Source organism: Moschus berezovskii, chromosome 20, assembly GCF_049115385.1.
Source record: "Moschus berezovskii isolate FMDL1 chromosome 20, NW_MosBer_1.0, whole genome shotgun sequence".
NCBI lineage: Eukaryota > Metazoa > Chordata > Mammalia > Artiodactyla > Moschidae > Moschus > Moschus berezovskii.
Genome location: NC_142479.1, coordinates 22,599,403 through 22,617,392, shown reverse-complemented (window position 1 = coordinate 22,617,392; position 17,990 = coordinate 22,599,403). Strand labels below are relative to the sequence as shown.

The following is a 17,990-nucleotide window of genomic DNA, read 5'->3' as shown; positions in this document are numbered from 1 at the left end:
AAAAGCCAAAAGAATTTGTTCCAGGAGATCTGCACTACAATAAATATTAAAGGAAGTTCTCAGAAGAAAAGTAATAGCAGATGTAAACTTCAATGTACACAAAGGAGTGAAAAGCACTGCAAAGAGAGAACACCATTTTTCCTCATTTTAAAATCTCTAAAAAAATAACTAGTTGCTTAAAGCAAAAACCATGACATATGTCAGACTTCCCAGGTGGCTGAGCTGTAAAGAATCTGACTGCCAAGGCAAGAGATGAGGAGACATGAGTTCGATCCCTGGGTGGGGAAGATCCCCTGGAGGAGGAAATGGCAACTCACTCCAGTATTCTTGCCTGGAAAATCCCATGGAGAGAGGAGCCTGGTGGGCTACAGTCCACAGGATCACAGAGTCAGACATGACTGAGCACACAAGCACACACACATATGACATATGTAGAAGTAAAATATAAGCCAGTTCTGTCGCTCAGTCATCTCTGGCTCCTTGCAACCTCATGGACTGCAGCATATGTAAGACAGGAAATATAAGACAACAACAGCATAAAGTACGGGAGGGAGAAGAGGGAGTATAATATTATAGTGTGGTTATATTATATATCCTAAAACTAATACTCATTTCAAAAGAAGGTAAGAAAAGAAGAAAAAACAGGTGGGGACCAGCAGTTTAAGGGCAAACTTAAATCCAACCATATTGACAACTAGATTAGTTGCAAACGTGCCAAATATACAAAAGAAAACGCAGAGAGTGTCAGACTGAATTAAAAAGCAAGACCTCAGTATATGCTCTCTACAAAAAGCCCATTTAAAATATCCAGATCCAAAAGTAAAGGGATGAAAAAAGATAAACTGTGTAAAAATAATCATACAAAAGATGGAGTATTCTACATTAATAAGAGACGAAGTAGATTTCAGGAGAGGGTATATTATTTTACTAGAGATGAATAAGGACATTTCATAATGATAAAAAGGCTAGTTCTCAGGAAGACAGAAAAATCCTAAACGTGTATGCACTTAATAATGCATGTCAAAATGTATAAAGCAAAAACTAACAGAACTAAAATGAGAAGTAAAAACATATCTACAATTAGAGTTGAAATTTCAACACCCTTCTCTTTTTCGTTGATAGAATAAACAAACTGAAAACCAGAATGAATACAGAAACTTGAACAACATGGAACACTATACCCCAAAATAGCCAAATGTATATTCTTTTCAAGTATACATGAAAGTCACCAAGAGAGATCATACACTGTGGTATAAAGTGAGTCTCTGCACATTTAAAAGAATGTACCATGTGACAAGGTAATACAAGAAGCACTTCTTAAGGAAAAGTAGCAAATGATAGTCCTCAAAAGTTAATTTTTCTATTTAAGGCCAGTGTCCTTAAATCTATGCAGTGGTAGTTAAACAGCTATATACAGCACAGGCCGTTATTCCCCAGCACAGGAAACTCTATAAATTTCCTAGCTAGCAACCAGGTCACTAGTAACATTCACTAACTGCCTCTCAGAATTCCAAATTACTGCCAATGAAGTTCCCTTTAATGATCCGAAGGTCAAATTTTATGATTGGGACGAAAAGTTACACTCTCATCAGAGTGACAGGTTTTTAGGGTCCTTTTTTGGGGTGGGTGGTTACTTTAACATAGTCATTCTAAGTGAAGTCAACTCAACAAGACAGTTCAGCTCGTGATATATTGAACATCTGGTTTTGCTTCAGTTCAAAGCCTCATATATCTTAGTCTCATGAGCTGTATTACACTATATTTTCCAAAGTTTTGATAGTGGAATAATTTTGCTCTGTCCAGGATAAAAAGATGTAGTGCTTGGCCAGGCCAGAGGATGTCTGGGTGAGAGTAAGACCATAGTTAGCTTGGGGGTGGGTGGGGGGTTGGGGAGGAGATAGGATTTCTAACAAGAGCAGATACAGCTATTGGCAGGAAAAGTATTTTAACTTAAAACATTCTTTTAAGATAAATTTTAAAAGTTACACTTCTATAATTTACTTTATTTCAGGAACAGTAAATATACTATTAGCTCTATCAAATTAATAGAAATTTAGAATTAAAAAAAAATTATCCTAGAGGTAAAATGATCATTCCTGAAATTATAACACTCAAAAATATCCTAAGCTGGTCTGATAAAGCAGTACCTATATAAGTCCTGAGAAAGCAGTCCTGGTGCCACAAACACAAATCAGTAAATGACAAAAACTAGTCTATGTATTGTTGCTTCATTTAAAGACAAGTGTTTTCTGGATTTTTAACTTTGTCTGGTTCCTTTGGGGGCCCTTTTTTCCAGAGACATTTTTGAAAAAGTGAAAACCTAAAATGATCGTATTAATTGTAAGCCTAATTTAGCCAAGCTTTTTTATCAACCAAGATGACAACTATGATATCACAATACTAGTGTGGTATGGGGACTTCCCTGGAGGGCCAGTAGTTAAGACTCAGAGATTCCAATGTAGGAGGTCTGGATTTGATCCCTGGTTGGAGAACTAAGTTCCCACATGCTGCACAGCTCGGGGGCTGCCCCCGCCAAAGAGTGTAGTATGCATATGCATAAGTGTTTTTAAGGAAGATGAGCAGACAGACAGACATTCTTCCACTCCAGGCAGCTCCCTCAGAACTGATAAAACATTCCTAAAGACTGGAGTTGTTTGTATAACATCTGTAATGTCAATTCATAGCCTAATCCATCATCCATACACAGAAGTCAAGTGTGATCCCAAAGGCAAAATTTCCAATTAGTTTTGTCTGGAAAGTTTAGGGCAAAGGTAATAAAATCAAGAATTTTGTGCTGATTCACTGGGAAAACATTTGTTTGCCACACTCCTTCACTGAGGAACAAAAGGAGTCAGTGGTTAGTCTGGAATGTGATTCATTAGTAATATCTGGGTGATAAATAAATGAAAAGAGATGACAAATGGTTGTCTGTATGACTTGCAAAACCTTTGTTTTCTTTAAGTCCAACTTTCAGGGGAGTTTAGAAATGCTTTTACGAACAGGAATTCTACTCTTCAAATTCTTTTAATCACTGCTTTTCTCATCGTAGTCAGAAAACAGCTTACCTAAGGTTATGGTGTACAACAAATAACTCTAGAAGGCTAGAACAGAAAACTGTTGATTCCAAATGGGACACTGAGAAGTTTAACTAGTGTTTGTGGGGTTTTTTTCTATGAAGAAGAGTTTACAAATTAAGCTCTCCCTATAAAAGATGCTAGAGCGTGTAAAGAAGCAGTAATTCGGCCATTAGTTAATGTGGATTTTAGTTTTCTAAAAATCTGTTAGTAACTTAACTAGATGAACTCAGACTTCTATCTCACATCCCTCATTTGATGAAAAGCCTGATTAATAATAATGATAATAATGTAACAGAGTAACATAATGAAGTTATGTAGTAAAAGTGTTTTGATAAGTATAAAATAACCAAAATGAAAATGTGTAAACTCTATAGTTCAGACTCTAGGTTATAAGGATCTGTCTTCAAAGTCATTTTTATCATATTAAATCTATCCATAAGTAAAGATATGTTTCACTTTTCTTCTCTAAACCTAAACAATTTTGATCATAAAGTTGATTGAATATTCAGGAGGAAAGGACCACATATTTATAAAGAGAACTTTTAAAAAGGTTATAAATTGTCTCAAATATAAATCCAAAAGAACAGATTTCAGGTAAACTGAATTTTACTAACTTTCATTTAAGCACACATTAATAGATAGTGACTTCAGGGCAGGAAGTCAGTCAGTCTGTGCATATCCTTCTGGGTTTGGTGAAAACCCAGCCCTGTCCTGGAGATCCTGGTTTCTACTTTTGATGTGGTGATACTCTTAAGAGTTAATATATGAATCATTCCTTGGGGAAAGACGAGGAGAAGAGCTAATCATGCCCTCATCAAAAAAAGGGCAAACAGATCTTTTCTAAGAAGGGCCTGATGGTCTTCCCGCAAGAGCCCTGAGTCACTGCATACTTATAGCCAGAGTCATTATACCTATACAGAGCAGTATTAGGTCACACTAGAACTTTCCTTTTGGCAATTTCTTCCCTTTTTTGACTTACAGAGGGATAGACAGGTAAGCTAAGGAGCAATCATCAGAAGTCAAGCAGGAAAAAATGTGAAGAGGTTAGCTAACAATTTTTAAAAGAATTACTCCAGCTCATGGCATTAAACGATTACTACAATAGTTCTCTTACTGAAACTGCTTCACTATTTCACTTCAACCCATATCCATGCAGTTTTTCAAATAACATTTTCTTTAGGCAATAAATAGCCAAGAGTCAAAAAGTATAAGAAAGGCTTTATATGTATACATATAAAAGAGTACTATAAAGTACTATATACAAACTATGAAGTACTTATTCACTAAAGAAAACAGGGTGCTACAGATAGAGAAGTTCTATAATCATTTGAGAGTAATCAAGATGTTGGACTTTTCAAAATGTACAATTTTTACCACATTTTAGCAATGAAATAACACTAAACTTTAAGGCAAAAGCAGACTTTTGAATTTTATACAAGGGCAAATATCTCACTACTTACTTTCCTTGTATTTACTATATAACAAAGAGCCCAACTTTTTTTTAATTAAAATGGTCTTTGTTTATGTTTTTAAGTAGAATTCTTTATTCATTTATATCTTATTACCATATCTGATAACCACCTTCTAAACTTACAGTTTTATGGCCATGGTTTCTCATGGTACTTAAAACACTCTTGACATTCACTGATTTTTAGATGCAATGTATTTAAACTACCAATCCTTATCTATAAAATGATATTCTTAATCGAAAATGGTCTTTTAACACCACTGACTCATAAATACCATTCAGATGACAATGCCCTGATGGTATATCTTTTTATAAAATCTGATCTACTTTACAATGTAACTAAACAGCTTCCAAACTTTTCTATGTACTGATTGCCATCTAAATAAGGCAGTTTTAATGTAAAAATCCCTCCCATTTTGATTCCCAAAGGTGAGGGAATTCAATGGTTAAAATAGATACCAAAGAGAAAAGGCATTTTGTACAATACACATTCAGCCTTCTACTTAAAGCTCAATATTTGACAGTCTTTAAAAATTTTAAGGTGATTGTTGATAGTTTTTGTTCTCAGAATTCTTTGTCTAAGAGCTGGGTTTGTTTTGAAAGGAACATAGGGCTTGGTAAACCTTTCTCCAGGAAACTGCTCCATCTAGTGTCAAAACCGTCTGTGTACACATGATTTGTAGATTCTTGCTGAAGGACTCATTCTCTTCGTTATTGTTAAACAGAATCATTTTATAATCATTAATAGCATACGCAGTTTGTTGTTGCTGTTTGTCTCTAACTCGTGTCCAACTCTTTTGCGACTCCATTGCCTGGAGCCTGCCAGACCCCTCTGTCCACGGCAGTTCCCAGGTAAGAACACTGAAGTAGGTTGCTGTTTCCTACTCCAGGGAATCTTCCCAACCCAGGGATTGAACCTGGGTCTCCTACATTGGCAGGTGGACCCTTTACCACTGAGCCACCTGGCAGTTGTTAAATCACCTTGTTTTACAACTTTAGGAATAATAATGTACATGCATTTAAGGAACATGTCTGAGATGTATTTCTCATCTTCAAGTTCCAATGTTCCTGCTTTTAACCTGGTTGTTTACAAAATTACGAATCATATATTCTGGTAATGGGAAATAATTCTAATGTGGCTTCTGAAATTACCTTATCACTTCTCCCAATTATTTGTAACAATCTAAATGTAATTCAAAAATTATTTATTTCTCAAAATGACTGCAGTGTTGTAAAGGTTGTATTTGTACAACAGACTGGTTCTGCACACATCAATGGTTTCAAACATGAGATTAGAACTAAATTTTGTTGTCATCAGGCAGCTCGACCGGAAGAAATTCTTTCACTTTTCTCTTCAGTAAAAGTTGCTTTTTTTTTTTTAACCCCTTTATGGTCTTCCAGACCACTCAAGCACTTGCACAACTATATTTTCTTCCAAAACATCATGTTAAGTCTACTGTTATGACTTGGAAGAGAGAAGAAATCCTTTTTTGGCAAATGGAGAAATCAAATGCATAACATGTCACGTAAAAATCCTTAGAGAGTGGTTAGTTCACTAAGGCTCTCAAGTTCAATATGCTTCTTCTGGTGTACTATCGTTATCCCATGAACTAGAGCCAGGGTTGGCAATTAAACCCACTCTGCTATTTGTATTTTTGAATAAAGATTGACTGGAAAACGGTCACATTCATTCCTATATACTGTCCCTGGGTGCTTTCTTATTACCATGACAGATCAGAGGAGTTACAAAAGGGATTGCATGGCCTCCAATGCCTAAAACATTTACTATTTGGCCCCTTTACAGCAAAAGTGCTGCTCCTGGGCTGTCGTCGTCCCTTGGGCCAAATCATTATTAAGGTGAAAATTCTGACACATTCAAACACGGAGATACATCAAAGAAGTTAACAGCAGTCACCTTCACTTTATTAAGCTGTTTTTACTCTGGGCATTATTTCCACTAGTAAATAAGCACTCAAGGTCTGAATTACCTGAAAGGAAACTTGCTACATACATGCTAAGACTAAAATAAATTTGTTAATGGATTTCTGGAAATTAGTATCTAAGAGAAGAGGGCTTAGAAGATTGATCTTAGAAAAATCTACGCGCCACAGAAGCTCTTCTGGCTTCTGATATACTTATAAAAGGGGCTTCCCAGGTGGTGCTAGTTGTAAAGAATCCACCTGCCTATGAAGCAGACGCAAGATATGCAGGTTCAGTTCCTGGGTCAGGAAGATTCCTGGGAGCAGGAAATGGCAACCCACGCCAGTATTCTTGCCTGGAAAATGCCATAGACAAAGGAGCCTGGTGAGCTACAGCCCATGGGGTCGCAAAGAGTCGGGCACGACCGAGGTTCTGAGCTGTGCGCGTGCACACATGTGCAGGCACACACACACATATTACTTATTAAAAATATGAGGAAAGTAAATGAATGAAATCAGTAAACTTGCGCTACTTGCCAGGCAAAACCAGCTCATGAAATAGACATCAACTTCATGAAACAGTCATTACGATAGGTGTACTTATGCAAAATGGCTATACAAATCTAAAAAGAGCAAATGATAAAAGTATGTAATGCAAGTATCTTAATGAATTGTTTCAGGCACAGGTAGTGAGTTCAATCACTGGGTCAGGAAGATCCCCTGGAGAAGGAAATGGCAACCTACTCAAGTATTCTTGCCTGGGAAATCCCATGGACAGGGAGGCCTGGCAAGCTACAGTCCATGGGATCGCAAAGAGCTGGACACGACTTAGTGACTGATCATGAGCACCTACTTTTATATATACACCCTTTTCTTAATCTTTATTCATGCCCAAATCTCTGTGCTTCATTGTAGAATTACTTTCCTTCCATTCATTCAAAGAACACTTTTTACTATTTCCTTTAAAGCATGTTTGCTAGTGGTAAACTGTGTCTGTTTTTCTGAAAAAGCTTTATTTAATACTGTTCACATGTCACATTTGAGTATCATCTGTTGGCAGTTATTTTCTTTTAGCCATCTAAAGATAGCCCACTGTCAGCTGATGTTTTTCAACAAAAGCTATGACAAATCAGTGTTACTAAAGTTCCTGTGAAAACAGTATGTTTTTTTCCTCCATCTCTCCTTTTCTGTTCTATATACTTTTCTCTGGTCAATTAATCCTGTCTTAGCTGTGGTCTGTTGAAGTCCATTAACTGAGTTCTTAATTTCAGATACTATTCTTTTAATTCAAACTTTCCACTTGCTCTTCTTTAAAGTTTTCAACCTCTGGTAAAATATTCTAACTTGTTTTTTTTTACTCTTTGAAACAAACTGATTTTGGATTAAGGTACACGCCTACTAACCTTATTAAATAGATACCCTGTGGATCTATTTCTATTATTTCTTGTTTTGACCAAATTATATTGTTTCCTCAGATATCTGATTACTTTGGACTGAGTGTCTGACTTATTATTCTTTTTAATATAATGTAACACCGAGGATGACTTTATTTTCCTCCAGACTTAAAATTTACACCTGAACTTCAGCCTCTGTATGGGCTGATTTGTATGATGTTCATCCTTACATTTAAATTGTGGCCTCTCAGGGCTCCAAAGCCAAGCCGGCAGGTTTATCAGCGCATATACTTGACCAGTTCCAAAGCATGTCTGAAAAGGAGTGTTTTAAAAATAAAAACAGAGTACGACTAATGATAATAATAACAATAATAATGATGATGATGGTCACTTAACATTCATTGAGCACCTTATATATACTAACCACTGAACTGAAAAGTATATGTGTCTTATTTCATTTACTCCTCCAAAAAGCCTTATGAGACAGGTACTACTATTATCACTCCCATTTACAGTTGAATAAACGGAGGCTTAAAAAATTAAGATATTTGCAAAATATCACAGAGTTAGTAATATTGAAACCCAGCTCTGACTATGCCCTATTACTTACCTCCCATGATAGGAATATGTTAGTCCTATACAAAATCACCCTCCATGACTCGCATATTTTTAAATAATAAAGAAAAAGAATTAAGGCATTGTACTTGAAGCTGGGCATGCCATGGGAGTATGTTCTGCATGTAAACATATATGACAATGAAAAGAAAGTCTAACTAATACCTGCTTAACTAAGTAATGAGTGTGTAAAATTATTAAGAAAACTTATTTTCATTCACATGCATTAACTGGTATTATGCAGCCATAAATACAGAAAAAAATAGAATACGCCTCTAATCTATTTGAGGGTTTCATATTTACCCAGAATAGAACCTGCAAACACAGGACAGTATATTGGTTGTATTAGCAATGCCACCTAGTGGCAAACTAATATAGCCATAGATAGAAAAACAGTCCTAGGAGAGTGGTTCTTTACCCTTGCATAGGCTACAGAGTCCGGAGAATCTAACACTAGAGGTCCTTTCTCCCAGAAAGATGCACAGTTGTGAAGATATATAACAAGTACAGTGTTCAGGAAATTAAAAGACCTCCTGAAGCCCATTTGTTGACTATTAGAATTAATGGAACGAACCAACTAACCCCGCCGAGCTGTACCATGCTAAGCTGTTTCAGTTGTGTCCAACTCTGCGCAACCCTGTGGACCGTAGCCCACCAGGCTCCACTGTCCATAGGATTTTCCAGGCAAGATTACTGGTGTAGGTTTCCACACCTTCCTCCACGGGATCTTCCCGACCCAAGAATCGAACCCATGTCTCTTACGTCTCCTGCACAGGCAGGTGGATTCTTTAATGTGAGTGCCACCTGGGATGCCCCTCAACTAACCTAGAGGCCCAACCAATTTCCCATGAGCCTTGAGAAGGAATCTATTCATTTTTCCCTTCAATCTCTTCCTCTCTGTTTAACAATCACTATTTCTGCATAAACAGTATCTAACTTTTCCTTTGTGGTTACATACCTGTTCTCGGCAAACCTCAAGATTTCTACTGCTCCCAAATCAATTTACAAAATTTGACAGTAGACCAAACAAGTCATTTTTCCTGGCTGATTTTCATTAATTTTAAGATTTAAATTTAATCAAGCAACTAGTCTTACTTCTAATGTTTAACGAAATGATGAGAATTTCTAGAACATCTGAATTAAGTTATAACTTTCTATTGTAACTAAAAATTATAAATGAAATTGCTGAATGATAAACTTAAAAATCAAGAAAACTTTTCCATTTTAAAGGCAGATATGTAGGTAAATAATATTTTAGGAAATAGAGTAACATTTTTAGCTCACCATTTAGTTAAACAGTGAGTTATAATTAACTAAATGATTACTTCCAAAAGAGGTAACTTCCATACTGGAAGAACCTAATTGAGAAATTTTGTCTATGCAGGAAAAATTTTCCTATTTCACTTTAAAATCATAATTTCCAGTAAAGAGAACAATGATCGAGAATAAACTAAATTTTTTCTCTCTGTTAAACTCAGTTTCTTTTTCACCTATTTTACTATAAATTATTATCTTCTTTAAGTTTTTCATGTGGACTGTTTTTAAAATCTCTATTGAATTTGTTACCATATTGCTTCTGTTTTATGTTTTTCTTTTTGGCTAAGAAGCATGTGGGATCTTAGGTCCCTAACCAGGGACTGAACCCTTACCCCCTGCACCGGGAGGACAGAGCCTAACCACTAGACCGCCCGGGAAGTCCCTCGCTGTAAACTATTGTCAAAAGAAGGGTCATATTTCTGACCAAACTTCTCTCCTAATATAGTCAATTGTTTTCTTGACTGAAGAGTTATATGGGTACATGGAAAGAGTGCCTATTTCATCAGAATAAAAATGTATGGCATGACAACGTGAACATCACATCTCCTTAAGTGAGGATTATAAATGAAAGATGTAATTAGGACTTTCCAGATATAATCACATTTCACAGAAATAAAACAAAAGGAATGATGATCTATAAGGAAAAAAAATGTCAACCATCACCAACAAGAAAATGTTAAAAATCTAACCATAGATTATTTTGAATAGCTTTTTAAATAATGAGATCAAATTCTTAAACTTTTATTTGATACTGCTTTGCCTCCAGTTTCCTGGCTATTTTTCTACATAACTGCCAAAGTTCACAAATGCATAGTCTGTACTTACTGGTGACATTTTTTTTTACTACACATTTGCTACACTATTGTTTATTGACTACCTTGGCTCTTGGAAGGACTACATGAAATAATTCAGGTAAAGAGCTGAGCACAGAGTCTAGCATGTGGTAAACATTCAATAAATGTTAGTCTATTGGTCAGAATAGGTTAAAATAACAAATAGCCCACAAATCTCAGTAGCTTAAGACAACTAAGTTTCTATCTCCCTTACTCTATATATCCATCAGAGGCTAGCAAGGTGAATCTGCTCACTGTAGTCAGAGACTTGGGCTCCAGGTGAAACACAGCACGACAAACCTTGAAGCTTCCATCAGGAAGCGAGATCCATCAGTTATGCTCACACTTCATTGATGAAAGCAAATCACCTGGCTGGAGTTCAACAGGATGAGGATGCAACATCTCCTCACAAAAATGAATACCAAATATGGATAAAAAAAACAACAGAATTGACTTCAGTTAGTATCGCTCTGATGACAATAATGACGACAATGTTTGCCATTTTTGGTAGCAGTAGTAGAAACAGCTGTAGTTAACTTCTTGGAATCTGACTTTCATCCCAATCAGGTAATTAAAAACAAACAAAAACCAGTGACATCTTTTATTTTCCTTTTGCTTGACTTCTTGGAAAATTATTTTTTCCAAATACTTGTTTTTCTTCATTTTCTCTACTATACCTAAGGAATTCTGGAAGGAATTCTGTGTTTAAGAACTAACACATTTAAGAACTAAAGATAATCTGGTCAAATGGAAATGGCATATTCTGGGTATCTCTTTATATTTCTTTTTAACATTAATATATTGCCCTTCAAGACTTCTCATTCTGAATTTGTTTGCTATATTGACTTTTCATCCATTTTTGATCACTACTATCTAAAAAAGTGTTCTTCGGACCAAATCCACACTGATTCATGATTAAAAAAAAAAAAACACACACCTCTCAAACACACACACAACTCACAACAAACTAGGAACAGAAGTGAGTTTCATCAACTTGATAAAGAACACCTACAAAAACCTGTAGCTAACATGATATGTAACTTTATGGTGAGAAACCAGAGGCTTCTTCACTAAGGTTGGGAACAAGGGGATGCCCCTGTCACCACTCCAATTCAACATCAGATGGAGCTAATGCAATAAAAGACAAGGGGGGAAAATGAAAGGGTACACAGAGTGAGAAGGAAAAAACAAAACTATTTGCAGATGACATGATTATCTTACACAGAAAATCCTAAAGAATCAACAGCAAAATCCTGAAACTAGGTTGCAGAATACAAGGTTAATATACAAAAGCTGATTACTTTCCTATGTATCACCAATTAATATACATGATCTACAGATCATTTCCCTAGGTATTTACCCAAATGAGCTGAATTCTTATATATATATCCAAAACCCTGCACATGAATACTTATAGCAGCTTTAGTCATAATTGCTATAACCTGGAAATAACCATGATGATCTTCAATACATGAATGGATAAACAAACTGTGGTGGTACATCCAGGAAATGGAATATTATTTGGGAATAAAAAAATGAGATATTGGCACTTCCTGGTGATCCAGGGGACTTTGTGCTGCCAATGCAGTGGGTGTGGGTTTGATCCTTGGTTGGGGAATTAAGATCCCACATGAAGTGGGGCATGACCTCCCAAAAAATAAAGAACTGAGGTATCAAGCCATGAAGACAATGGAAGAACTTTACATCCATATTGCTAAGTGAAAGAAGTCAAACAGAAAAAGACTCATACTGTATAATCCCAACTATATGAACAAAATCAAAACTTACAGAGAGAGTAAAAGATTAGTGTTTTCTTAGGGTCTGTGAGTAGGGAGAATGAGAAGGGTAAGACAGGTATACCATAGGGTATTTTTAGGAGAGTGAAACTATTCTGTGATACTGTAATGGAGAATGTAGAACATTAAGCTCCTGCCAAAACCTATAAAACTACATAAAACACAGAGTGAACTCTAATAAAAACAATTGGCTTTAGCTAGTAATTCATCAATATTATTCAACTGTACAAAAACGGTCTTAATGATCAAGATTAACCATGACGGTGTGGTCACTCCAGATATCCTGGAGTGTGAAGTGAAGTGGAACTTAGGCAGCTTTACTATGAACAAAGCTAGTGGAAATGATGGAATTCCAGCTGAGCTATTCAAAATTCTAAAAGATAATGCCGCTGAAGTGTTGCACTCAATATGCCAGCAAATTTGGAAAACGCAACAGTGGCCACAGGATTGGAAAAGGTCAGTTTTCATTCCAATCCCAAAGAAAGGCAATGCTAAAAAATGTTCAAACTACCACATAATTGCTTATTTCACATGCTAGCAAGGTAATGCTCAAAACTTTTCAAGCTAAGCTTCAACAGTACATGAACCAAGAACTTCCAGATGTAGAAACTGGATTTAGGAAAGGCAGAGAGGCCAGAGATCCAATTGCCAACATCTGTTAGATCATAGAAAAAGCAAGGGAATTCCAGAAAAACATCTTCTGCTTCACTGAATATGCTAAAGCCTTTGACTGTGTGGATCACAGCCAAAGCCTTAACTGTGTGGATCATAACAAACTGTGGAAAATTCTTAGAGATGGGAATACCAGCCCACCTTACCTGCCTCTTGAGAAACCTGTACGCAGGTCAAGAAGTAACAGAACTGTACACGGAACAACGGACTGGTTCAAAACTGGGACAAGGCTGTATATTGTCACCCTGCTTAATTTTACCTCTATGCAGAGTACATCATGAGAAATTCCAGGCTGGGTGAAGCACAAGCTGGAATCAAGATTGCTGGGAGACATATCAACAACCTCATATATGCAGATGACCCCATCCTAATAGCAGAAAGTGAAGAGGAACTAAAGAGCCCTTGGTGAAAGTGAAAGAGGAGAGTGAAAACTCTGGCTTAAAACTCAGCATTCAAAAAACGAAGATCATGGCATCCAGTCCCATCACTTCATGGCAAACAGACGGGGAAACAATGGAAATAGTCACAGACTTTCTTTACTTGGGCTCCAAAATCACTGTGGACAGTGACTGCAGCCATGAAATTAAAAGACGTTGGCTCCTTGGAAGAAAAGCTATGACAAACCTAGACAGCATATTAAAAAGCAGAGACATCACTTTGCCAACAAAGGTCCATATAGTAAAAGCTATGGTTTTTCCAGTAGTCATGTATGGATGTGAGCTGGACCATAAAGAAGGTTGAGCACTGAAGAATTGATGCTTTTGGACTGTGGTGCTGGAGAAGACTCTTGAGAGTCCCTTGGACTGCAAGGAGATTCTACCAGTCCATCCTAAGGGAAATAAACCCTGATTATTCATTGGAATGACTAATACTAAAGCAGAAGTTTCAATACTTCAGCCACATGATGTGAAGAGCTTTCTCATTGGAAAAGACCCTGATGCTGTGGAAGGTTGAGGGCAAGAGGAGAAGGGGGCGACAGAGGATGAGATAGTTGGATGGCATCACTAACTTAATGGACATGAGTCTGACCAAACTCCGGGATATAATGAAGAAAGGGAAGCCTGGTGTGCTCCCATTCATGGAATTGGAAAGAGTCAGACATGACTGAGTGACTGAACAACAAAAATGCAGATCTGCTTATTTTGCTTTTAGGGCACTTAAAAATAACTCTAAATACTACTAACAAATAACAAACAAAAATCAAATTAATCTAATGCTGAAAAACATGGTCTGATCCATCTGGATGCCAGTGTATTACCAGCAATGATGATGCCACAATGTTTTTATATGGTTTTCATGTATAACGCAACACAGTTTCAGATGTTCCTTGACTTTATCTCCACATTGGCTTAACTAGTAATAATATACATGGCATTGAGAGTAATGAGAGAGTGATACTTTCTTTCAAATAGTTTTTGAAGAATTCCTTCTAAACTTATGAAAAATCTAACTACAGTCCCTTAACCCTGCACTCTGATCAAGGGCAGAAATAACTACTTCGTTTATGGAAACAAAGATTTTACTTTTCACTCAAGTACATTTTGTAATAAACGCTTATTTGTATGTTTTAAATCCTTTACTGGTTACATGAATCAATGGAACTAAAATAATAACGTTTTCACAACAAGACAGTTTATAAATGCCATTTTATAAAAGTTTCTAAAGGATATGAAAAGAAACAGAAAACGTGAAACTTCTAAGTTTCAAATTTTTCTTATTCTTATTATGGGATTTATAAGGTTCATTAGAATCCTTTTTAAGATTCATAGAATCTGCTAGCTGGGTTGCTTTTTAAATACTTCCAAATTAATCAGATGCAACTAATGAGTTCCTTAATCTGGTCTTCCCAAGGAATCTAAGAGGACAGGTCTAGAAAAGAATAGAAAGGCAACTGGTATTTTCTTCTTTCCTCCTCTGCAGCAACCTCTAATATAGCATTATATTTCTAGAATAATTGAAGAAACACTGATATAATCACTTATCCAGGATTTGTGTTTCTATCTGGGTTAAAATCAACAAGCAGTCATGAACAGAATTCTAAAATTCCATGTTTTAAAATTCCCACAAACTCACAGAACTTATGTATTATAGATTAATCCTTATTCTTCAGACCATTAGTTAAGCAGCCTTCTGAATACTCATTTCCTAGTATTTGTCATACCTGCTTCAGAAATGAATTCATTGAAGCATAGAGATTGGAAGTGTTTGCACTGCTGAACTCTATTCAGCAAACTGCTATGACAACTTTTCACCTGTTTTCTCCATCAAGAGCAATCTGTTTTCAGATATGAAATTGTTTTCAATATATTATTCAGAGACAGGAAGAGAGTGAAACAAGAGAGACATCCAGGGTACAAATTCAATGAGGCCTTCACTCACAAGCCCCGCATTTCTATGACCCTGAAAGTAACTATATAAATTCTGTGCCCTCGATGTCACTCCTGTCACCCCCTAGTCCTAGCTCTGCCATTATTTCATTATATTTGCCAGCGTCCAAAGCAAAAACCTCTCTTTCATTTCTCTAATTTCAACTAAGTAAAAAAAAATATTTTTTTTAGGAAGGGTACATTTTATATTTTGATATAAAAGAGTTTAAAAAAGCATCAGTTCTACACACATAATACTTCATTAAATGCATTCAATAAGAATACCAAAATAACCACCCAGTTGTGTACATGGTTATCTAAGGATGTGAGGGAAGACACCATTTCTCATTTGCTGTTAACAGAGAAAGTTACTGTTCAAGTCAATTCTAACCCTTACATGGAATTTCGTACAACTAAATAACTTCAACTATTACAATGTAACTGCATAAACAAGAGAACCACTATTCCGAAATCATGACACAAAAAACATTTCCTGGCTGAATTAATATAAGTAAATCTCATTTGCCTAAGGCTTTTCCCCTTCTCTCTTTAAATTCTCAACTCAAAAGGAAAACCAAAACAGAGTTCTGAATCAAACCTAAAGCACTGATTGGAGGATTAGAATACATATAAAACACAAAGATATTCAAATAAAAACCTTAGAATTTTAACTTCTGAAGTATGAGCACAAATTAAAACATAATCTCTTTCAACCTCGATTATTAAAACTTAATCTTACCAGATAAAGCAGAAAGGTGTGCAGCCCTGTTCCAAGCCCAACAGAAGACAAAATTCCTAAGCCTATCCAGTAGGCATACAAAAGAAACTGTTTCTCTATACGTTGCACATACTGAAAAACAAAAGAGATAAGGTGATAGAATTCTTAAGCAGAAATATATTTATCAACTACAGTTAAAAAAAAGAAACAAAAACTAAGTTTCCAATAGGAAGAAAGTATTAAGATTCAAGGCTCCTAAAAGAGACCTAATTCCTCTAACGTGGTAGCAGAGATGACAAAAAAAGAAAAAATCATGTGATTGTAATAAAGCTCATTTCTAACGTTTTAAATGTCTTACTATTTCAAAGACATTTGTAGGAAATATGCAAATTGCTGATAATTATGAGAATAAAAATTTTAAAGACACTTAAAAGTTCCACAAATTTTGTTTAAAAAAGCATGATAATATACAGTAGTAAGAGACGGGTGGCTATTTAAATAATATTTGGAACCAGAACATATTCTTGTTGATCCTAGTAAAAAATGTACATAAAATTATTTTTATATATTAAAGACCAAGATGCTTTACAAGCAAAAGCAAACTGCAGCCCACTGGGATACAGACTTGGAAGATTTCCAGAGTTTAGATGCTCATACTGGACAGTAAATCCATCAAGCCGGTTCCCTGGAAATTCTTAATAGCACACACAGATTTCTTTAAAATATATTTAAAACCAGCATTTATATGTATTAAAACTTCTCTGATTAGAAGCAAACTGCTTCACTCCCTCCTTTTAATGCCATTTATTGTTTCCTAATTTTACAAGCAATATATGTTTATTACAGACAAGTAGAGATACATAAAGTAAAAAACAACTATCGCCTATAATCTCCACCCCACCAAAGAGAATCACCATTGGCATTTTGATGAATATAGAGGTAAACTGCTCTAACATGGGAACTGGTACCATTTTAGAACTATTTCCTATCAAAATACATGAACATTTTGCTATTTTAACAAAAGTTATTAACAAAATGTTCTATTTTCCCTTCATTTATGCTGTACTTAGAGACAACAGGCAAGCAAACTTCCCCCCACTTTATACATATAAAACCGAACTTTCAATCTAGGATGAGTGTATGAGCTTTGATAGGTCACAGTACAGAAAATATGAAGACTTTGGTAGTGATTAAGGTATCCATGCTGCTTTGACTAACATTGCCTGGAAAGTTACATTTAAATCCTTAAAGGTAAAAAGGAATGATATATACCAAATATAAATACTGAGCAGCCATGAACTACCCCAAGAATATTTTTAATATTTGGCCTTAAAAATAAGACATTAAGATACCATTTATGAGATAATTTTTTTTTAAAAATCAACAAAACCCCAAACAGTTCCATTCTGAAACTGCCTGGGATTCGGGAAGGAACAGGAATAGCGTTGAACCTCTTACCTGCTGATGTGCTCCTTCAACATAATACGCAGCTGTAAGCACAGCAAGCAGCAGTAAAAAAGACACCACAATGCTTTGACGATGCCATAATCTTAAAAACAAAACAAAAAATGAGATACATCACAGTCTCCTTTTTAGGATTTATCACTCTCAAGACATTTCTCACTTAAACAATAAAGTTTTTTAGCTCAGGTTTACAAGTGGTTTTTGGTGGACTGAGCTCTTTTGTTCTTAAAGACTATAGTCTCTTGATGTACAGAAGAGAATAAACAAGATGCCTGGGTACAGAATCTAATTTCTTACTAGAAACCCCACTGCAGCCCTCCCCATACCCCCAAATTGCTTGTATATACGCCA

The 17,990-nt window shown here is 35.8% G+C and overlaps 1 protein-coding gene across 2 annotated transcripts in view; it reads right to left on the bottom strand.

Annotated features, from left to right (window-relative positions):
• VMP1 (vacuole membrane protein 1) overlaps positions 1–17,990 on the bottom strand; it is a 120,635-nt gene that overhangs the window by 80,328 nt on the left and 22,317 nt on the right. For both annotated transcript variants that reach the window (XM_055399830.2, XM_055399822.2), the window contains exons 4-5: positions 17,634–17,724; positions 16,197–16,307 (exon numbers count right to left, since the gene is read on the bottom strand). In XM_055399830.2, the coding sequence (XP_055255805.1) occupies positions 16,197–16,307; positions 17,634–17,724 (202 nt within the window). The remainder of the gene's footprint in view (positions 1–16,196; positions 16,308–17,633; positions 17,725–17,990) is intronic.